General features: G+C 38.2%; 1 protein-coding gene and 1 long non-coding RNA gene across 5 annotated transcripts in view; one reads left to right on the top strand and one right to left on the bottom strand.

The window, feature by feature from the left end:
- SVEP1 (sushi, von Willebrand factor type A, EGF and pentraxin domain containing 1) overlaps window positions 1–24,383 on the top strand; it is a 182,151-nt gene that overhangs the window by 32,404 nt on the left and 125,364 nt on the right. For all 3 annotated transcript variants that reach the window (XM_077912880.1, XM_077912879.1, XM_077912878.1), the window contains exon 4: window positions 24,038–24,196. In XM_077912880.1, coding sequence (XP_077769006.1) covers window positions 24,038–24,196 — 159 coding nt within the window. The remainder of the gene's footprint in view (window positions 1–24,037; window positions 24,197–24,383) is intronic.
- Window positions 5,131–24,383, bottom strand: part of LOC144322646 (uncharacterized) — a 41,738-nt gene continuing 22,485 nt past the window's right edge. The window contains exon 3 of one of the 2 annotated variants that reach the window (XR_013388304.1): window positions 5,131–5,189. This is a non-coding gene — a long non-coding RNA (uncharacterized LOC144322646). Of the gene's footprint in view, window positions 5,190–19,001; window positions 19,127–24,383 lie in introns of those variants that run through there. The other variant, XR_013388299.1, reaches the window with a different exon arrangement.

The raw sequence follows: 24,383 nt of genomic DNA, 5'->3' as shown, positions 1-24,383 counted from the left end.
GGATTCAATGGTGAGCAGACTGACATGGTCCTCTCACCTGCTGGGAACTTACAGTCTACCACACAAATCAGTCTGTAATCACAGCCTGTGATATGTGCTATTAAGTAAAAAGATCCGTGCTGGAAGGAAGGAATTGCAGGGAAAGATCTACTAAGATCGTCCCTGTAACTAAGGTCTGAAGATGCCTTGACGATAGCTGTTTTCTTGCCTCAAGAGAGGATGTTACCTTTGCTTTGAATAGTTGAAATTCTGAGTATTTTTCCTTATTGTAGAAACAATGCCTTTCAGAAACAAATCATTCCTCCGTAGAGCCAGAAGGAACCTTAGAGATTGTCTCCCTTATTCTACAAGAGGAAATTGAGGTCTTCGGAAAGATGAATATTTTGTGCAAGATGGCATAGCCAGACATCAGCAGGACCCCAAAAGGGACCCGGGACACTTTTCTCTAAGTTCTCTTATTTCCAAGATCTTACACTCCTTATTTTGCATTTTTGAAAATAACTTCTTATATACATTGCTTTTTAGAGACCATCGACACTGAACTGCGCTCAGAGTATTTAAAAACATGGATCTGGCTCAAATTCAACCCCTGCAAATTAGAAGCTATGTGATTTTAGACAATGTTTTCTGATTCTCAGTTTCTTCTGTATGGGCTTAATAATGTTATATGTCTGTCTGTGTATGTATATATATATATATGTACATATACATATTTAGGTCGAGAGAATATACTTAGATTGCTTTGGTAGTATCGGGTACATCAATTCTTAATCAGTGGTACTTTTATTATTAATCATTGTGAGATAATATAAATATTATTATGAGAAAGGTAATGAATATTAAAGTAGTTACCTCATGTATGAGATACTTGAAGATAAATGACACCGTGTATTTTGTAAAACTTTGCTATGGGAAGATAAGGAAGACCTATGCATGCAGGTGAATACCATCAAGAAGCCTTGCACCTACCAAAGGTGGAATGCAGTTGTTTGTTTTGTTTTATTTTGAGAGAATTTGCACAAGTCCGGGATGGGGCAGAGAGACAGGGAGAAGAAGAATCCCAAGCAGATTCCATGCTCAGCGCAGAGCTTGATGCAGGGCTCGATCCCTCGACCCTGAGATCATGGCCTGGGCTGAAATTAAGAGTCAGACACTTAACTGAGCCACCCAGCCACCCCTGGAATGCGGTTTTTACCTGATGAGTATCCAATGAAAATCACTTGACGGGATGAGCACTGGGTAATAATATCTTCATTAATAATAATAATAATATATTCATTATTCTGTATGTTGGCAAATTGAACACCAATAAAAAATAAATTTATTATTAAAAAAAGAAGAAAATCAAGAATACTGAGAGAGGGCAACAGGATAATATGCCATAGGATGTTGAAGAAAGCAGAGCTTGTTTGATTAGGGAAAAATAGGCTGAGGTAAATTATAGTTGTTAATTCATTTCATAGAAAAGAATGCTAGAGCTAATTGTAAGGGCTTGGCTCACTGCTCAGTTGGGAGATGAGGAAACTCCATCCCATGATCATAGGGGATGTAAGTGGCAGATCTGAAGCTGACTCAAGGTTTCCCAACTTCGTGTGGTCCCTCCTTCACTTTCAATTGTCTCCACTGGTGCTGAGAGACTTCAAAGAAAGCCCATGACTGTGGTATGACTGTGCTCTTCTCATTTTCCCTCTTTGTTCTGGTGATTAGCAACCTGGACTGCCTGGGTTCTCAAACAATGACTCTCTTAAACCCCACGCAAGGCAGTGTTGTTGCTTGAAATGGCCTGGGCACCACAGTCACAGTAAGCAGCTGCTTCATGGACAAGACCTTGATGCACAAAACAATTTTAATCATTGTGGATCCATCCTATATCCTGAACATCTTAACTTGAACATGAGCTTGAAGACATTCATTAGAAGATATTAGCAAGAAATTGACCGAAGAGTTCAATTTTATGAGACATTTCCTAATAGGCTTGAACTGGTTTTTTATTTCCTTTGGCTCAAAAGTTCTTTGAGTTCATTTTAAAACAATCACAGGCTTTTAGCTGGTGGTCTTAGAGAGCATGTGCTAATAGGTTTTACAGAAGGGAGGACCATAAAATAAATAGATAATCCGAGGTAGAATGATGCTTTGTTCGTGTATGTCTCATTCATTTGTTTATGGCGCTGACTATAGAAACCATATCTGATAGAAGTTCAACTAATACTAAAAAGTTTGCTAGGGAAAGAGAATTTGAAACACAGTTGTAATTTGAAACACAGATTCATCCCCCAGATAGACAAATCTCAGAGAGGCATTGCAATAAAAGAAATCTAGTTCAGCAACTAAATAAATTTCAAAATAGTGCAAGTCCTTTTCTTGACTCTAACTCCAAAACAGGGTTATGTAGACCACAGCAATTCTTAAAGCCTTGCTTTTCTCATCATCCTTTCCCTTAGAAACCATAACTCTTCTGTACTTATCTCTTCAAATTCCTCCCCTACACCCTCCCTATATTCATACTCAAGCACACATGTGCCTTCCAAGCCCTAATTCAAACTCCTTATCCTTCTCTCCTCTAGAGTCTGCATCACTCTCTGGGGAACCACAAATGGAGAAAGGCCAGGAACACTTGCAAATCAATCCTTTTTTTGTTGTTGTAAATCAGTGCTTTATAAAAGGCCTATGATATTTTGTTTCTTTTTTTTTAAAGAACTACATAAGTCAACTTCATTTACTGTAAATATTTTGTATAATTCAGAATTCACGTATGGAATTTTTTGAGGATTTCATTTATTTATTTGAGAGAGAGAGAAAGTGAGCACCAATGGGGAGGAGGCACAGAGTGAAAGAGAGAAGCAGACTCCATGCTGAGCAGGGAGCTTGACCCTAGGCTTGATCCCAGGACCCTGAGATCATGACCTGAACTGAAGGGAGATGCCCAACTGACTAAACCACCCAGGTGTCCCTCAGGTGTGGAATTTTAACACTGCACATCCACATTTAAAGGTTTGAGACGGTATTCCTTTAGGATTAGTAATTGAACTTCAGCCAAGGGAACTGTACTACAGAACTGTAGAGTCTAATGAAAAGGTGTTGCTTCCATTTCTAGCTCTAGGATTCTTTTCTTCATCCTGCATCTGTGGCATTTAGACAGTGATGAGGATGACAGCAATAATAACTGATAATAATTAATATTTAAAGGGCACTTATGATATTCCAGGCCCTTCCCCAAGCATTCATATATGTTAACTAACTTAATGTTTATAATAACTCTTAGAGTATTGTTTCATTTTAGAGACAAGAAAACTTCAAGTCTGAGAGGTTGAGTAATTTGTCCTGAGTCATATAACTAATAGAGCTGGGAAGTAAACCTAAGTTGTCTGGCTCCAGAGGCTACAGTCCAGCTATAGAGACAGATATTTAACAAATGAACACACAATTAAAAATACAATTTCAAGTTTTGTTACTTAATCTCATAGTTTGACCCTTACGAGGTCATCGGTATTTGATCATTTGTTACCCACAAAATAGCAGCTTCATAATGTTTTAACTGAATACTAGGAAGGAAAAGAAGAAAATGAGTTATAGAAAATGCAGATCTGCTTAGTGTTTTTTAGTTATTACTCATTCATAGAATGAACTTCAAGCATCTTAGCATGGCATAAAGGCTTTGCCTGATTTAGCCTGTCTTTACCCTTTGAGATAAAAGCTGAAGCTAGTTATAGTTTCCACCAAATATCATGTTATTTCATTCCTCAGAACTTTTTTCATGCTTCTTCTGGTTCCCTTCCCCACCACACCCAGCTATTTTCTTTGTCCTTCTTCATAATGATGTCCTTCATCGTTAACAGCCACTGACACATTAATTGTGTATGCCCACTGCCTACTTTCAGAGGCATTTAATAAGTGCTCAGGAAAGAGGATGTAGGTCAGAGGTCAAGTTTAATATCAGAATCTTAAATGGGTGAGAACTGAATATTGAAATCTCAGACAATTGCATAAATTCCATGTCTGCCTGAAGCACCAAAGGATCTCTAGGCTAGAAGGCATATGGTAAGAAAAATTTAAGAATGTATTTTTTTAATATTAAATATTTACATTTGGTTAATCTTTGACAACAATAAATCAAATTCAGTGTATGTTTGATATCCTGGATGAGTCATTTTTAATGGCTAGATCATCAAATCAGTTGTGAATAGTCAGTGAACTCTTATAAATCCAAGCAATGGCAGATGTTCTAAGCTTTCCCCTGGAGGGATTTGAGAGATGCAGAGTATGAAGACAACAGGCATCTTGAGGACACTGCTCCTTTGCAGATATCGACTCCATTTCAGTGAAATTGGAATGATTTGCAGATTGAAAATTATAGCTGGATGAGGGCCAAGGCTGAGGGCTAGACAATGAGCAAAAGCCCCAGCTATATTATTTTTCATAAAAGGAGGGTACAGTGTAGAAATAGAAACACTAAATTATTTGTGTGGAAGTATCTTATACATGTAAATTATGAACATAAATCCCCATCCTCCTGCTGCACACAGACATTTTCCTGTATAAATATTATGTCATTTCTTTGGAAAGAGAGAGGACAGAGAGCTCTAGAAATTCTTGAATGGAAACCAAAACATTTGGAAATCTTGTTCTCTGAGCAGAGCTTAGCTGACTTTTTTTCCCCAAAAACATCCCCAGTGGTGCCTAATAATGGATTTGTAAGGTATAAGGAATTTGTACAACATATTTGCTTTTTGTGAGGGAATATTGCTATCGTTTTAACACTGGTTACCATTACCTTAAAAAGGAGCATGGGTAACTGGAATAGGCTAGTTTGTTCAGTTTTCTACTGAATAAGGTAGGTATTTGGTCCTGATGGTGCATTTTCCAGTCTATCATGATTTTGTAACAGGGAAATGTAGAGAATTGGATGCATATAATCACAGGTGTGACACATCACCAAACTCCAAAGTCATTAATTTTATTTTCAGCTTGGTTATTGTATTCTTCATCTCTGTGACTTCTGTTTGGTACTTTTCTCTCCTTCTTTTTTCTTCTTCTTCTTCTTCTTCTTCTTCTTCTTCTTCTTCTTCTTCTCCTTCTCCTTCTCCTTCTCCTTCTCCTTCTCCTCCTCCTCCTCCTCCTCCTCCTCCTCCTCCTCCTCCTCCTCCTCCTCTTCTTTTAGAGAGATAGAGAACACAATCATGCCTGTGTGGCTGGGGGAGGGATAGGAGAGAGAGAATCCTAATTAGGCTCCATGCTGGGCCCAACTTGGGGCTCTATCTCATGATCTGAGCCAAAATCGAGTCACTCTTTTAACCAACTGAGCCACCCAGGCACCCCTCTCTTTGGTACTTTTTTATATTTTCTCTCTTTCCATTGAAGTTCTCACCATGCTCATCCATTCTTCTTGTGGGCTTAGTGAGCATCTTTATGACCCATTACTTTGAACTTTATCAGGTAAATTGGTTATCTCCATTTCTTTAAGGTATTAAGGTTTCTTTTTCCCCCTGAGGTCTTTTTTTTTTTTTTTTTTTTTTTTTTTTTTTTTTTTTTTTTTTTTTTTTTTTTTTTTTTTAAATTTGTAACTTATTCTTTTTTTTTTTTTTATTATAGTCACAGAGAGAGAGAGAGGCAGAGACATAGGCAGAGGGAGAAGCAGGCTCCATGCACCGGGAGCCCGACGTGGGATTCGATCCCGGGTCTCCAGGATCGCGCCCTGGGCCAAAGGCAGGCGCTAAACCGCTGCGCCACCCAGGGATCCCCCCCTGAGGTCTTATATTGTTCTTTTGTTTGAAATCTATTCCTCTATTTCTCCATTTTGCTTGATTCTCTGTGTTAGTTTCTGTGTATTAGATAAAACAGCCACCTCTCCCAGTCTTGAAGAAATGACCTCATGTAGAGATGAACCTTAATTCTGGTTCTCTCAAAATTTTGTGATTGTCCAAGCAGCCATTTTTATTGTTAGTGGCTCCTAGTTGTTGAGGGTGAGCCAAGACAGGACAGTGTCCCAAAGGGGAGGAGCTCAGTTGACATCTGATTACAGGTTGATTAGAAGCCAGACCATCAGGCAGCAGCTTTTAAAGTATGCAAATATATATAGTCTTGTGGGAATGCTTGCATAAGCCCTCTAGCCACAGAGAGGGGGTCTAGAGGTGTCCCTTGGGTGGCAGTCATAAAAAATTGAGGCTCCAGTGGAGTGTATAAGCTCCTTTTGGGGAGATATTGGTGAGCTGTCAGAGACGGAGGGAGAGCGCCAAGATTGTGTCCACCTGCCTTGGTTCCCTCAGAGTGGTAGGCTTCTGTGCGCCAAACCTGAGACCTGTGCCCGCAAGCCAAGCTCCAGGACAAGTAGCAGGCCTCTTTGAAAGAAGGACAGGGGATGTGTTTCAGTCTGCAGTCTGTACAATACCTTGGGGGTGGTAGCCTACCCAAAACTCTCTCTCCCATTGATACCATCTCTGGCACCCAAGAGCCCAAGCCCCAGGCCCCCAGAGCCAGGGGATCAAGAAGCAGCCTTTGGATGGCAGCTGCAAAGCCAGAGCACCAGATGGGAGATACTGTCACTGTAGAGTGTGGCAGAGAGACTGAGTACAGATGGTGCCTGCTGGGAAAAAGGGGGAGGAAAAAAGCCTAGCATTTAAAACAAATAAACAAAATGGTGCCCACTGGCTAGAGCAAGCGTGAAGATGGCGCCTGCCGGCCAGCAGGCATCTAGCTGTGCGCTGCTTGAGATGCCTGCCCCCCAGGCTGACCCTTGAAGGTTAGCAAATGAGCCTCATCACAGGAAGTCTGGGTGCCTCTGGATTGTCTGCTTGTGGCTGGGTGGGGCAGGTGAGTGGCAGGAGCCCTGTGAGAGCTGCTTCTCTGTTGCTTATAGCCTAGTAGAGCTTCAGCTCTGTCAGGTAACAGGGACCCAAGCCTTGAGCCTGGTTGGTTTTCTAAACTAGATGTTTCTGGGCCTCATCAATCAGGTACATTTTGGGTTTTTCTTAAAGATTTTATTTATTTATTCATGAAAGACACAGAGAGAGGCAGAGACACAGGCAGAGGGAGAAGCAGGCTCCCTGTGGGGAACCCAACATGGGACTTGATCTGGGGATCACGACCTGGGCCAAAGGCAGACGCTCAACCACTGAGCCACCCAGGTGCCCCCAGCTACAAGGCTTAAAAGTCCAGGTGCCTGATGTGGGCTTCAAACCCTTCAACCCTCAGGGAGAAACCCTGGGCTTCAAGTTTCCTCACAGTGGTGGGTCACCCCAGGCAGGGATGTGGTTTAAAGCGAGACTGTGTCCTAACCTCTCCTATGCTCCTCGATGTGGGCCTGCTCTTATTTGTCTGATATGTAGGCGTTGCTCAGTTTTTAGATTTTTTTCAGAAGTTTTTCCATCGGTAGCTGTAGAGTCAAGGTGTCCTTGGGACGAGGTGAGCCCAGGATCCTCCTAAATTGCCATCTTGAACAGGGACCTCCCAAAGTCAGTATGATGTGTGTGTGTGTGTTTTTTTTTTAAGATTTTATTTATTTATTCATGAGAGATAGAGAGAGGCAGAGATACAGGCAGAGGGAGAAGCAGGCTTCATGCAGGAAGCCTGATGTGGGACTTGATCCCGGGCCTCCAGGATCACTCCCTGAGCCAAAGGCAGATGCTCAACCGCTGAGCCACCCAGACGTCCTAGTATGTTGTGTTTTTTAAAATACTCATAAAAATGTATCCAGAATTCTAAAATTATCAAAATAAGGATTATAACCAATTCTTATCATTATAAAAATCTTACTTTTTTCCTTCTATTCCTTAGCCCCCTTAGAGGTAACTCCATTAACAATGAAGAGGACACAAAGGAAAACGTTTAACATCTGCCAATTAGCAATCTTTAAATATTTGCTCATGTAACCCCTAAAAAAATGGAAAACCCATGTTCTCCTTATTGATTTTTAAGTAGCCACAGGAAGTTTTTCAGCGGGATTTTAAAAGATGGTATTGCCATAACACTCTATTGGCTTTTAAAGTAAAACTATTATATCACTTTTAAATGTACCCATTGAAATTGAAGTATATAACAAATTTGATTCCTTCTAGTGGTAGCTGTTTGTGAAGCAGCTTTTTTCAATGCAGAAACTTTGCATAGTTTCTTGTTTTCTTAGATCTCTTCCATGCTACTTGAGCCACATAATTCAAATGCAATGTATTTTTATATTTTAGCCTTTTATTGATCACAGAATTCTACTCTGCCACAAAAATTGTGGATATACATTGAAATTCACTTTTAAATTTTATGTGACCAAAAGTACTGTTAGATCGTTATTATTGTTATTTGTATGTAATTTGTCAAAGCTATTTTGATACTTATTACCTGTAGAAATAAGATGCTACGAGAGATTCATGTCTTCATGAGATGGATCATTGATTACTTCATGTGTCTGTGGACTTGTATCATTAGAATAAGATAGCAGCATACAGTATCAATTTCGTTTCTGTTTTTCATTTTTGTAGGTTTTAGTGCTGAAAACACTTCTTCATACAAATATGTGGATTGAGCTTGAAGGAGTTGTGTTATATTGACATCATTCAGTTCTTTGAGTTCCTCCTGAGTTATGTGCCAAAAATAACATGAGTTATCTATCATCAAAAAAAAATTGCAGATGATCTATTAGCTGACTGTTCCCTTAGGTCCTCTTCCAATTTTATCGAAACTGAAGAATTGGAATACTTTTGACTTGCAAAAGGAGTTGTTACCCAATCATTAAAATTGTTATAATCATTCATTTATTTCACTAGTTTCTGGAAGTGCTCCAAAGAGACTTTACTAGGACCCGTGAAAGGACTACCTGTTACTATCTCACATGGAAGTGCTTTTTTAAATCTGATCACGTCTGGGAAAATCAAAACAATACAAATTTTTAAAAACCTTTAGCAATCCAGTCATTTCTGATAAAACTATTTTACTTAAAATGTGCGTTAATTTTATTTACTTATTTTTATTTATTTGAGAGAGAGCAAGCACAAGCAAGGGGAGGGGCAATGGGAGAAGCAGACTCCCTGCTGAGCAGGGAACCTGACATGGGGCTCGATCCCAGGACGCTGGAACCATGAGCTGAGCCAAAGGTAGATGTTAACTGACTAAGCCACACAGGTGCCCCAGAATGGGCATTAATATATTCTTACCATAATCTTGGAGCCAATATTTAGCTGATTTAATTTATGGACAGGGATCCCTGGGTGGCACAGCGGTTTGGCGCCTGCCTTTGGCCCGGGGCGCGATCCTGGAGACCAGGGATCGAATCCCACGTCGGGCTCCCTGCATGGAGCCTGCTTCTCCCTCTGCCTGTGTCTCTGCCTCTCTGTCTCTCTTTGTGTGACTATCATGAATAAATAAATAAAATCTTTAAAAAAAATTTATGGACAAATATCTATATGTAACCTTTTATGAAAATATTTCACGCAGTTAAACCTATCCTCTCAATCAGACTTATGTTCTGAGAGAAAAAGGCTAAATAAGCTAATGCACATTTTGGTGGCCAGCATATTACCTTAGATTTCCACAATTGTTAAATAAGGCAGAGACCCTGCTCTGAATGTCTCAGCTGGATGGAGTAAGTTACTGCCACCTTCAGTATCTCCCGTGGACATTGTCTCCCTAGCTTTGCCCTCATCAGACTCTTCTGAAAAAGTGACATATTCTTTGACACTATTCAGGAAGTTGAAAAAGAAAGGTGGTAAGTGAACAATGCCTTTACTCTTACTTCCCCAGCTTAACATGTTTCTGAATTCAGAATCTCCAAGAAATGAGCCTAAATATTCCCATTTCCAATGTCAGGAAATACTGAATGATATTTAACTGAAATATGTGTAAAACAAGGAACATTTCTTCGAGGACTTGCTTGTGGTACCTTAATGAAAGAAGGTCTCCAGGTATCAAGATTTGAATTGTGCTGGAGGTTTGTTGCCTTGGGATGATGCGCCCTAGTAAGACTTAGAAGAGATGAAAAATACACATTTCGTTTGAAAAATGAATAAAGGGCAGTTGCGCAAAGGTGTGCTAGGCGCTTTCTCTGATACATCAACTTAGGTGAGGGTACCTATCAGGGTTGAGATTCTGAAAGTAATTTCTCTAAAATGATTCATGCCAGAACCACAAACCTCTTGCAAAATTTTTGCCTAATTAGGTTCCTCATTTGCAGACGAAGAAACAGTGTTAAAGAATTTAAGAAATTTCTCTAATGTCATTCAACTGGAAAGAAGCTAGCATGCAAATTCAGATCTCTCAGATCCCAGAATTTGCGCTGCCTCTTAGCCATTACACTGCCTACAGTCCATCCATAGCACTCATTGCACGGTCATTATCCATCAAAGAAATGATCTAGAAATATTTTACTAATCTTCCTAGGTTATGTTGAAAGTAAACTGTTGCTTCTAAGTTGTAGCTTAACATCCCAAATGTTTGGTTCTGCGGGGTCTGCGTGGGGTTGGTGCTTACTAAAATGTTAGATGACTAGCCAAGTTTGGATGATAGCCAGTGTTAGCAATTTGAAAATGATAGCACAAGCTACAGAAAATCAGACTCAGCAAAATCATGATGTGCCATGTAGCATCCTAAATGGAGGTACTGGTAAAATATGTATATCGTAGCATCTATATATCATATACATATATACATATAGTTATTGATTCATTAGTGGCATGAATCCTACTCATGAATCCTGGTTCATGACTGTCACTGACTGTTTTTCTGGGCAGGTTTTTTGACCTCTGTTGGACCTCACTTTTCTAGTCTATAGTAAGTAGCTGGATGGTTATAAAAATTAAATGAGATAATATGTACAGAAAGCTTGCTAGGATGCTTGGCATATAGCAACTGCTTGATTAATTTAAATTTTCTACTCTACCCGTGTGGTCCTCAGTAGGGAGCGATTTTGCCCCCCAAGGGATATTTGGCAATGTCTGGAGACAATATGGGTTGTCACAGCTGGAAGGAGCTACTGTCATCTAGTGGCTAGTGGCCAGGATGCTGCCAAATATCCTACAATACACTCAACAGTCATCAACAGGTTCCAAATGTCAATAGTACTGAGGTTGCAAAACTGTGTCCTGTATTGACAGAGTTAATGTTTTAGCATAAGATTAAAAAAGCATTACTGTATCTCTTTGTAAAGTTTTAGAGGAAATAGCAAAGCCATGTGATTCTATTAGTGGTAAATTATCTCTTAATTATGATCATTGCAAACATTGAATGCTCCATCTGCCCCAAACTGCTTGTGGCTTCTCAGACACTTCCAGGCCTTTTATGGTTCTGTGCTTGTGCATCTTTGTCTTCTTTGCCTAGAATATCCCACATCTTGTCTGTCCAGTAATTTCTTACCAGTACTTTAAGATTCATGACAAATTTCACTTTTTTCATGAAACTTTCCCTTTCATCCCTTCTTCCACAGAGTCATTGCCTGAGCAATAAACTTAGAGTTTTTTGGTTTTCTTAAAAAACTTTCTTTCTGTTAAAACGCCCTGTTGTATGATCATTTGGGGTAGGTCTTTCTTCTTTAATATTCTATGAATCCCTTTAGTGCAGGATTATGTTCAACGTCTCTTTCTTTTTTAATAGCCGCTGCTAAGTGGCACAGGGACTTGGAGTCAGCATTAATACATTTTGAGTGAAGAATGAATGAGTAAATAAATAAAGCAAACTGTGTGTTCAGATACTAGAACACAGCATATGGAAACTCTGCTTGGTTCCCAACTTCCTGAGAATTTTCCATTCCTTTTTTGGAGAAGTGAAGGTGAACAAGTCTACTGACCCTGAGAAGCACTGGCTTAGAATCAAAGCAAGCCATCTGGAAGGCTGAGTTCAACATAGGAAGTAGCTAATAACACATTTATCTCTTTCATGTTATCTAGATATTGACATTATTTTCCAAATCTAGTCCTAAAACTATAGCCTGTGTGCGCTTGTGTATGCGTGTGTGTGTGTGTGTGTGTGTATGTGTGTGTGTAGCTATTTGCATGTATTGATGATTGATGGCTTGGAGAAGTATTTTAATTCATGTAGCAATGCAAGATAGCATTCCAGGATGTTTTGAATTTTTACCATTTAAGCACTCATTTAACAAATATATAAAGCAAATCATCATTACTATATGTAGTATAATGTTAGTAGTTGGGAAAATTTCCATTAAAACTCGAGATTTATAAATTTTGTCAAAATATAGAAGCAGGAAAAAAAATATGGAAGCAGGTGTATGAAAATATGTCACGGATCATGAAATAAGTTATAAGAAAAAATTAATCAAATGCATTTCATATGTGAAATACTGCAAACACGACCATAAATTTTAATAAAGCAAGTTTACTATTTCACCATCAATACTTAATATTTTAAACCAAAAAGAGTTGTTTTACCATTGTATGAAGTATTATTCTTAACCTAGGAAATACAAAGAAATAAATTGGAAGTCACTAGAATTAATAGATTTATAAGTTAATAAGATAAATACTTTAAAATCAATAAATTTTTATGCAAGAACATTAAGTTTAAAAAATCTTATTACATCCCATTCACAATAGTAAAAAAAAATACACATTTTCTAAGAATAACTTGAAAGAGAATTATGTGCTCCTCATGAGGAACTATACAATTTTATTGAAACTGATATAAGAATAAGAAGGTCAATTTATGAATTTATGCAGAAGGAATACTAATTCCAGTCATTTTAAAAAGATTTTTATGTATTTATTTGACAGAGCACACAGGAGGGGGAGCAGCAGGCAGAGGGAGAGGGACAAGCAGGTAGAGGCAAAGGGAGAAGCAGGCTCTCCTCTGAGCAAGGAGCCTGACATGGGGCTTGATCCCAGGACCCTGGGCTCATGGTCTGAGCTGAAGGCAGATGCTTAACAAACTAAGCCACCCAGGTACCCCAATTTCCAGTCATTCTAATACTCATGTATACTCTTCATCGTATTCTGTTTCATGGACCAAGGTATCCGTAAAGCAATAGTTAGGCATGAAGAAATATCCCTGACCACCAACCAGCCACAAACTGGACCTGGCAGCCCAAACTCTAAAATGCAGCTTCTCAATCTTGGATATTTTTGGATGTACTTTGAAATTTTGCCTCTCTGCCTTTTGTTTTTTCATTTTTATCACACTTTTTTTTCCTTTTGAGATAATGATGGTGTCACATGCAGTTTTAAGAAATAATACAGACTAATCCCCTATATCATTTTCCTAGCTTCTCCCAATAGTAACATCTTGCAAAACTGTAGAGTAACATCACAATGTGGATATTGACAGGGACGCCTTCAGGCTACGGAACAGGCTCATCACCACAAGGATTCATAATGTACTCTTTTAGAGCCCCAAATACTTCCTTCTGCTGCTAGTTGCCCTCACTTTGACCTCTTGCAAATGCTAATCTGTTCTCCATTTCTAGAATTCTGTCATTTCAAGAATGTTATATAATCATTCCCTCAACAGAAAAAGAAGGATGGGGAGCATTGCCTTATTCCTCCCAAGTGAACATAGATATCTGTGTTCCTCATTTTGCCCCCCCCACTGACACTAACATGTATGTGTGTGAGAGGGATCCTCATTACTGCCAGATGTGGATGGAATTTCTGGTTCTAGGAAGGTCTCCTTATTGCCTTCTCAGACACTATTAAGAGGGGACCTCTTTGCTGCTTGGTGGTGATAAAAGTTCTGACTCTCCATGGACCTGACACCACTACGTCTGGGAGAATGTGGAAGTGAGACCTAACCCTTACCCTGTCATCTCCATTGGTGTGAAAGACTCCTCTTTCTACTTGGCCTTCTCTGATACCACTCTGGCAGAGGTATTGGGGTGCCTTGCTAGAGCTTTGCAAGAGTACAAATATAGACTTCCCACTTGGTCTCTTCCTGGTATGGCTGCACTGGGCCACAGTTTTTCAGTGGTGTTTGGTTGGAGTAGAGGAGTTGACTGGTTCTTGTCTAAAAGTGTCCTAATGCCATTTCTTCACCCTTTGCCTGGAGAGAGCAGTATTTTGTTGTTTTGGGGTGTTTTGTTTTGTTTCGGTCCATTCCTGTTGGTGTCTTGTCACTCAGTTTTTGTCACCCTCAGTCGGGGCTATGTGAGGGAAAAAGGAACCCCAAAGAATTCACTACCATGTTGGGCTTTGATTATCAAAGTGCCTAGCTTGTCTGCCTTTTTAATAGTGTCATTTTATGTTTATTTTATATATAACATTCAGGGTTTTTAGTTGGATTTAGCAGGAAGACTAAGAAAAAGTACATCTGCTCCATCTTCTCAGAAACAAATTCTTTTCCTTTTTGTGTGCATCGTATCTTTTCTGGTGACAGATCTTTCCACATTGGTTGGATCAATCCAACAGTGGTATTGCTTTTTATGTGTTATCTTAATTAGGAATACCTTTTGTGGAAGTATGGAAATGTCTGTTTTTCCCACATTTTATGCCCAGTAATGATTTATTTCTATTAAAACCAAATGTAAAGTAGAAAAAAAAAAAACTAATGGCCAGTAAATAAAGGATAACAATTTTAGAAAAAGTTATTGAGAAAAAAAATCTTGATTTTTGTTTGCAATTAAGCAAAAAAAAAAAAGCATTCAGCATAGCTCAAAGTTCTGAAATGATCCTTATGCATAGGGGAAAAATGAGAGTGACTGAATCATACCATGTGTTTGAGAATGAAATATTATTGTCCCTCAAAATAATTCTCCAAAAGTCACCCAGAATGATCTTGTTGCATACCTTAACTTGAATATTGTCCTTATTCTTGCTGTTTTAAGGATAAACTCCTAGCTTTTGAATGCGACCTATCCTATCTTCATGGTTTTGGCACCCACTTCGTTTTCTAGCCTCACCCCTCTGTACTCCAGCCAGAGTGAATGCTTGTTTTCTCAAGCATGCTCTCTCTTGCCTCTGGGCCTGCACGTGTTGATCTCTCTGTTTTGAATGCCATCACCCTACACCTCTGCTTCTCACTTGTGTGCATGGTTCTGGTCTCATTCTGAAATCACTTTGATTGACAAAGCTTACCTGACCACCCTCCCTGCTTCAAATCTAGGTAATCTCTCTCTTATGTGCTGTCATATAACATGGTACTTTGCCCTTTTAATCATCTGTATAAGACTACAATGGCTATAAGGGTACAGATGGAGTCCTGTCTTACTCTCTATCCCTAGTATTCCATTACCTGTAATATCCTTCTCATCCCTACAGAGAGTCATGAAATTTTAGTGTTACAACTATGTTGTAATGGAAAAACCAGTTCTTTAATTGGTTATATAACTTAGAGAAGGGCAGACAGTGTCAGAGCCAGGAATAATTACCAGAATTCTCATCTAAGGATTCTCACTTGATCCTTTGCACCACACCCGACTTTAATGGATGAAATGGGAGAAAGGTGGTGACATGGTGAAGTTTAATGTGTTGAAAGCAGTGCAATTGCCAAAGTAAAACACTTATAATTTTATTTACACATGGATTATTCAGAAAATAATCCAAACATCTTAATGTGGGAATATGGAAGGAAAAATATTGCTGGATGAGTGGACTACTTCGAGGTACAGTAGACTAGACCACACAGATATCAGAATGAATGCTGGGTGGAACAGATCATTCTGAATTGGGTTTTATGGAAACTACAGAAGGAAATAATTTGAATCTATGCATTGACTTCTTTATCAAATATCTTTTAGGTATTTTTGGAAGATAGGATTTTGCATAGTACTTGCCTTAAAGTGGCTTATTATGAAATGGAGCTATAATAATACAGAAGTCAGAATGTGGGGTATAAACAAAGCATTATGGTTAATCCAGTTCTAAGCAGCTGAGATTAAATGAAAATTAAAATGATATGACATATATCATATACAAAATGTTATAGCTGTTCTAAAAATATTTGGTTTCGGTTATGTGGGTTATGGGATTTGCACCGGGTTTGAGTGATAGGATTTGGACAGTTAGAAATAGGAGATACCACTGTGGAGGACAGAATGTACAGACCTGTGATGGGGATTAGTAGTAGCTTGTATGGACGGGTGAATGGCCTACATCTATGAACATAGTGGGGTTCAGGGCAAGAAACGTAGGGAATAGGAACTAGATTGTACTAGGACTTAAATTCCAGGCTACAGAGATGGCCTTTGGTTAATTGGCAACTGCAAAGAATGGATGATTTCTGAGCAAGAAAGCTGTGTTGTAGGGATATTAATTTGGCATCTGTGGACAAAAATCACTGCCTGTGGAGAAACCTAGAAGAGTTATATGCATGGAGTTTACAGAATCAATCGAGTCATAAGATCCTAATTTAACATTAACAACAATGGAAAACAAAAGGTAGCCACATCTGCAAACTCCCCAAGATCTTCAAGTCTCATTGAAGCGAAGTAGAGATGCTGAGGGAAGGCAAGTATGGCCTAAGACTTTACTCGTAATTCACCACTCCTTTTAAGACCACAGGGAAATGACTTTGGCAGCAAACACTAAACCATACCCAGAATTTCTCTTGCTTTCTTACTGCCAAGGTTGTTCTTAGATCCAAAGTGTGCCATTTCTCTTTCCTTCGGACAAGTTAACATTTCAATAGCTGTGCATTAGTCCCATTGTAAACATTGTTAAGATATTGAAATACTTATGTTCTGGTTGGTGAATAGCTACCACTCTAAGTCTCTTGAATATTCCTTGACTGATCTGAGCCCTTTCCCAGGCTCCCTGGCACCTGTGTCACAGTCTAGCACCTGTAGGGGTAACATCTGGCAGACAAGGGGGCCTATAGAAGTCTGCTTGATGCTACAGCTGATGTCTATTGTCATTGATCAATGATTGTGTCGTTCTGAGTTGTAATATTTTGAATAGTACCCTTACCATGGTTGGAGCTTTCTTTTAGAAGGTTCTTAAGTTCCTCAAGCAATAGACATTCCTATACATGTATCCTATACATATATTCCTATACATGTCTGAATCTCAGGGATAGATCTATCCTATGTTCAAGTTGAAATCCTGTTACGCTGAAACTCCTACGATTTCACATTTAAATAGCTGGTTGTTTTGTTTGTTTTGTTTTGTTTTAAAGAGAACATATCTATGCCTTTATTTATTTACTTTTCAGTAGGTTTAAATCCTTGAGGAGTATATAGCATTACATGGATTCTGTGGCCAATGACCTTAACAGGAAGGTTGCTTTGGTATTTGGCATGGACCATGCCACTGTTTCTGGTAGCATGAGTTAAGTTTCCCCAGATTATTCTGTTGGGCTTTTTTGTTTTTTGTTTGTTTGTTTGTTTTTGGTTTGGCACCCGAAGTCACTGTGTTGTTCTTTGTTTTATATGAAGAAGCACATCTCTTGCCTAAATAGAATCCAGTTTCACCTCAAGCATAAACACCTTCAATTTTACGGAGAGCTGTGTGCTCCCCTGGTTCCAGAAACCCCACATGTAGCCAGCAAACATGGCCTTGGACCACAGCCTTCCAGACATTTTTGTCATTTTAGGAGTTCTGTTCCCAGCAGGCCTCCACAGGCTCCAAATTGGCCTGATTAATTGGTAATTTTAAAAACTATTAATACCCAGTGCCAGTGAGAATACAGTGCGATACTTACTTTTAGTTCTAATAATGGAAATATAAAGTAATTTGGCAGTAGGCTGAGGAGTTTGAAAAGTTAATATTATTTTGCTTGAGAAAAAGAATTTCAGTGGATGAAAGAAACAAGGAAACAAAGCAAGTTGTTGATAATGATAAAAAATTGAAATCAGCTTACCAATGTGGATTAGCTTACGGTAAATTTTATTTTCTTCGTTATATGATTCTGAGTTATTGGCTATTTTAGAAAGAATAAACAAGGTTAAAGATAATTTTTAAATCTCCATGGCCTCTCCTAAAAGTACTTGCCTACAAAGTTTCTGTTATAAAACTTTGGATGATCTCACATTTTTCTCATCCAGACAGTAAACACCTTAAGACAATTAAGAACACAGAGTTTTCTTTATCCATTCATCTTTCGTTAACAAAAACACTTTGCCTAAGTATTCTGGACTTAGCCAGGTTGTATTTCTCTGTGTGTGTGTGTGTGTGTGTGTGTGTTACATATATTAATTCTTAACGTATAATAATTACTTTGCTGATGCATCCTCTTTTCAGACATGGTCTTTTGAGGGTTTTATTTTTTGTTTTTTTGACAGACTTGTCCTGATCCATCAGTAATCTCTGAACAGATGCTTATATTTGCAACATGGCATCCTACAACCAGTGTGCCATTTGCTGCTTTGGCACCACACAGTTGCTCAAATTCACAATTTTGTCCAAATATGCTGTACTTCAGCCAAATAAGCTAAGCAATCGCAGGAAGATTGACAGGATGCCAATTCATTTACCACAGATTCAGTTGTGCAGCATCCAAGGCAGTTAAAAGTCTCCTTATCTAATTTATTAATGAAAATGGAAAGGATCTTGGCTGTCTCGTAAAGGCAAGTTTCCTCGTATCATGCCTACGTCCTTGTCTTGTAATTGGGAAAATATTGGCTCAATGTGGGGAAAACTGCTTCTCTTCTAGGGCAGTGAATCCTCAAAATCTTCGCACAACTATTTGTAGGAACAGATCCTTATTCAGATCAAATCCATAAAGTTTAGAAGGAGCATGATGTTGTAATAATAAAGAGCCTTTCTCTGGGGGCCCAGACACTTGCTTGGTGTCCTTCCTAGAGAGAACAGAAACTAGGGCTTTTGAGTTGCATGTCTCTTGAATGGCATTACAATCTATCTGAATAGGCACCTTTGTAGTTGTGTAATGCAGCTACCTTACCACTATAGTCTTCAAAGGAACTTACTAGCCTTTCAAGGAATTGTTCAAGGAAAAGAGGTCTTAATACTTAACAAATTTTAAAAAATTAATCTTGGATTATGTGTATGAAGGAATTTTATAAAATATTTGTTATTGTATAATATATGCTATTTATATTAACTAAAATAGTCATCTAACAAATTAGTGAGTAAGATGGATTAGAAAGAATGGAGGCTTCTTTGTATTTCACAAATTCCAAAGTGGTTGACGTTTTAATTTATTTCAGTCAAAGAATTGCACTGTCAGCCGAAGAAAAACTAACATTAGCACAACATAACTTCAAGAATCACACTTCCAGTAATAGTAGCTGATAACCGCCAAGATGTTTCTGAAAAGAGAACGTGCTTATTTTACCAACAACTAAAAGAGCAATTAAGAAACAATATTGGGTACATTTCCAGGAAGGAAACATTTCATATTAAAAAGAAAAGAACATACCCCCAGCCCTTTACCATCACTTGTGAAACTTGCTCAAACCACAGTTTTATTTCGTCTTTTCAACTTTTGCTTGGTTTTAGATGAGGAATTTCCCACCCCCCCTTGGGTATCAAAGAAGTTGATTACACCTCTCCCACTAGAATTGTGCAATGCCTTTAAATAGTTCTCCTAAAGTCTGTTTTCCATTATCATTATGAATTTCACAATACGTTTCCAAATGTACTTTTGGATATTTTTATCCAAAACACTGTTCTCCAGTGTTGTCAACTCTTGATTACTCAAAACATTTTGGAAGATAATATTGTTAAGATTGCTTCCTTTTTTATGTAATAATATTTTCAAATAAATTATAAAATCCGTAAACAGAATCTTACTGCTCATATGGAAGACTTCTTTAACTTACTTTCTAGTATTATTCTATTTATAGAATCATCAAATGTTAGAAATTGAAAAAGCCATAGTCATCATTAGTTGTAACGTCTGTATTTTATAAGAAAAGAAAAGAAAATCACTTGCCAGGGACGATATAGCTTGCCAGTAGAAGAGCCAAGGTTGCAATTCAGTTGTCTTGACCCCAAGTCTAGCATTCTTTCACTTCACTCGATTATTATTCTCTCTGACTATAGTCCTTCCTCCACATTAGGCCCACCTCTGCCTTCCAAAAGAGCTTGTTTACCCTTGCCCTTCTTTGATTGAGTGACTGTTGATCAGGAAATGGGATGGCTAATGACTAGGTCAGATCACTGGAAGCCTCTCTGAACATACAAGAACATGTTGCCTACTGAGAGAAAGAGACAAGTGCATCTGTTACATACAGTGTGACATGTGCCAGAACAGAGGTAAGGGAAATGTACTCTGGGGCCTCAGAAATTAAGGCAACAAAATCTGAAAAAGTTGGAGGAGCTATCTAGAATGAGTTAGTCTTGAAGGCTGCTGGAGGTTCACTCAGAAAAAGGAAAGCATACACAAAGGCAGAAGCTAAGTAGAAGTTAAGAAAAAGAGGTGATATTTATCAGAGCATCTGCCAGGTGCAACAACTCGAGAAAGGAAGTATAATTGTCTCTTTTATTGAGAAAGTTCAGAGTTGGGGACCTTATTCTAAAAATTTACTGAATGCTAACTACACGCCAGACATTGTTGCTTTACTTATATTATTTAGGTCAATCCTAACAACAAAATTTATAAGGGAAGTACTACTGATATTACACACAAAGAAACCAAGTCTCAGAGAAATGAAGCAATTGTTCAAACTCCCCAGTCCAGTAAATTGAGGTAGGGGAGGTGTGGTGCAAGAATAGGCTCTCCTTGATTCTGAAGCAGATTCTAACCAAGATACAGAATTCACAGGTCCCTTGTATCAGAGGTACAGGAAGGTTACAGACAGATCAAAGATGTCCTTAGATGTCAGAGTGAAGAGAGAGCGCTTCATCCTGGTGGTGCGGTTTTTAAGTAGAAAGTTATTTGATCAGATTTATATTTTAGGAAGATGTTCAGGCAGCAACATTCATGGTGGAATAAAGAACAGGTCTGAAGGCTGAAGGATCAGTAAAGGGCTTGTAAAAGCCTGAATGAGAGATGGAAAGTCCAGATCTAAGAGAGGGCAATGCTGATGGAGGGAGGGGGAAATGAGGATTTTTAAGGAGTAAAAGCCAAACATCATGGTTTTCATTTGGATATTGGAGGAGATAGAGGGAGAAGAAGGAATCAAAGTGATCTCTGAGGTCAGAGAACTAGTAACCATGAAATGAAATATAGCATTGGGAACAATGACTTTCTTTTACATAAAATTTTAATTTACTTTTCGTTGTTTTTGCCCAAGTAATACCTATTCAGTGTAGCAAAACTAGAAAATGTAGATCAACAGAAGTGAACCTGAAAGTCTCATAATTCTACCAGGAATATAGATATTATTTCTTAATAATATAGCCTTAAAGATCATTTCCTTCAATTCTTATATATGTACTTATAAGCCAAAAAAGGATCACATAATGTACATAGTGTTTGAAACCAGCTTTTTTTTTTTTTACCCTTGACCACATAATTTGGATGATTTTCTATGTCAAGAATTGTTATTTTTGTGGCTAATATTCCACTGGATGAATGTGTCGTAAAAATTTAATAAACTCCTCATCTCTTGACATTTGTGTTGATAGCCAGTACAGAATGTGCAATTGTAAACAACAATTATACATACATGTTTACTTACCTTTATGTGGGTCAAATTCTTAGAAATTTCCTTTCTAAGGAAAAGTGCTTTTGATAAAGCACTTGCTTTATCAAAAGGAAAGCTCCATTTGAGGCTTTCGATGTCTACTTTTAGCTTGTCCTACAGAGTTGGGGGGATCCTATTGCCAGTAAACCTGTGAGCAAATAGGTTCTCTCCTTGGATGCAATGTTGTCTTTCTGCTGAAGTATTTTTCATAGGTCACATACCATTATAACTATTTTATAATCAAGAATTGCAGAAGCATGATTATTTTTTTCTGATAATTACATTATATTATGAATCTTGTCTTTTCTTATTTTAGCCTATTATAGTGGTTAATACAAGGATTTTAACATCCAAGAGACCTGCCTGGATGATTTTTGAGGCACAGCACATGTAGTGGTAAAGAACATGGACTCGATAAAAATTATCTAGATTCAAATCCCAGCTCTGCCATTTACTCAATGTAACTTCGGCAAGTTATAACCTCTTACTTACTGCCTTATTTTTCTCCTCTATAAAATGAGATTAATAATACTAACTACTTCATAGGCTTTTAAGGGGATTAAAAAGATAATATTTAAAAAATATATAAAACATTTCCTGGGACATAGTAAATGCCATATAAATATTTGCTTTAATATTGTAGCTCTATCCTTCCTCTCAATTTTGTTGTAAACCTTAACAAAATCCTTTATAGGGGCACCTGGATAAATTCAGTGGTTGAGCGTCTGCCTTGGGCTCAGGTCATGATCCTAGAGTTCCAGGATCCAGTTCCTCATCAGGGTCCCTGCAGGGAGCCCGCTTCTCCTTCTGCCTATGTCTCTGCCTTTCTCTCTGTGTCTCTCTAATGAATAAATAAATAAATAATCTTTTAAAAAATTCCTTATAAAAAAACAAAATAAGCCAGACCAAAATGATAAGAGTAATAAATAAGTAAGTCAGACCTTATGTCCCCAGAAACAAGCCTTAAACAAATTGACAACAAGGAAGAGGAAAGGAGCGTGCTACCACTTAAAAACATTTGACTTGCTAATTAAAAAATGTAAATGTAATTTTGAATTTTTTGCTATAAAAACGCAGTAAATCAATGTTAAGTATAAAAAAGGCTCTAGCTCTATCACCTACTTAGTAACCTCCATCAAGTCTAAAAATCTAAGCCTTAATTTTTCATCTTTTAACATGGACATAATACTAAGAAAATTAATGCATTTATTAATAACAATATCATTAATACTACTTACTAATACTGTGTAGACTAAATGAGACAATTTATATAAATATCATCCTATAAGCACACCTTACTGGGTGCTACTGTTTTTAAATACTCAAATGCATACTTGACAGTGCCACATTGAATTAGCTGAGCATTGCCAGTCCCTCTGTTCTGCAATTTCCTTTTTTATTTGAATTCTCAATTTTGAGTTATTTTATTGATGTATAACTCCAGAGAGGAAGTTACAGCTTCAAAGCTACTTTGTCAGTGCAGAGGGAGGGTATGAAGCAAGGTCAATTAGATGCTGACTTCACTATTTTTGTGTGCCTTTCTCTGAGCTGAGGAAAGCAGAGTCTTAGTTCTTTTTTCTTCAAAGGGCCTATTTCCCAGCAGTTGGATTATTTCCCTCAAACTCTTCACTTTCTCCTGTCTTTAATCACATGATTTGAATAGAAACAGTGGGCTCAGTGCTTTTTGCTTATGTAGTTCTCCTCTGCTGGGAGAGGGTGCAGGAGTGCTGTGGGGGTGGTGGGGCTGCACAGGGCAGGTCACGAGAATATGGACTCAGCAATTTTTATTCAGTTTTTTTTCACATGTCACATATCACTGATTCCTTTTAGTTCCCAAGGTGCGTTGCTATTTTTTCCCCCACAAATAAGCCCAGACATCTCATGCTGTGTTGTGTTGTAATTGTAACTCATTGTGGGACTTTGGAGGCTACATCACTCCTTGAATGAGTAAAGAAGATATCACACACTCACACACACACACACACACACACACACACACACACACCCCACAGTGCAATATTACTCAGCCATCAAAAAGGATATTTGCCATTTGCAACAACATGGATGGAACTAGAGTGTATTATGCTAAGTGAAATAAGTCAGTCAGAGAAAGACAAATACCATATGATTTCACTTATATGTGGGATTTAAGAAACAAAACAGATGAACGCAGGGGAAGTGGGGGCAGAGAGAGGGAAGCAAACCATAAGAAACTCTTAACAAAGAACAAATTGAGTGTTGATGGAGGGAATGGGTGGGGATGGGCTAGATGGGTGATGCGCTGTAAGGAGGGCACTTGTGATGAGCACTGGGTGTTATATATTAGTGAAAATTACTAAATTCTACTCCTGAAACTAATATTATACTATATGTTAACTAACTAGAATTTAAATAAAAATTGGAATGGAAAAAAACTCTCAAAACTACATCATTCTTACAGAAAGAATCTTTGTCTCTGGCTTTGTTTGAATTATACTATTATTTCTATGAAAAGATATTCATTGCATTTTTTTCTGCCTACTTAGTCTCAAAAATGCTGTTAACTATCAATTCATGTGCCATAAATTAATGTAAAATGGACTTCCACAGCTTGCCCGTCTGGGACGTACAAACCAGAAGGTTCTCCAGGAGGACTCAGTACTTGCCTTCCATGTCCTGATGAAAATCACACCTCTCCACCTGGAAGTACATCCCCGGAAGACTGTGTCTGCAAGGAGGGATATCGGGCATCCGGCCAGACCTGTGAAGGTCAGTCTCTCACATTTGGCAAATAAGAAATATAAAAGCTGATCTCTTTGAGAGAAATGATGCCAGTGTTTCCATCCAATTCATTTTAAGTGATCTTTAGTATTCCTTTCTCTAATCTTATTTGGGAGAAGTTCTTTGTTTTTATTCAGTAACATTTCTTATCATTGCATAGACCTATATCTTGCTC

This window comes from Canis aureus, chromosome 10, assembly GCF_053574225.1.
Source record: "Canis aureus isolate CA01 chromosome 10, VMU_Caureus_v.1.0, whole genome shotgun sequence".
NCBI lineage: Eukaryota > Metazoa > Chordata > Mammalia > Carnivora > Canidae > Canis > Canis aureus.
The sequence above is the reverse complement of the archived record's forward strand: the minus strand, read 5'-3'. Positions and strand labels throughout refer to the sequence as shown.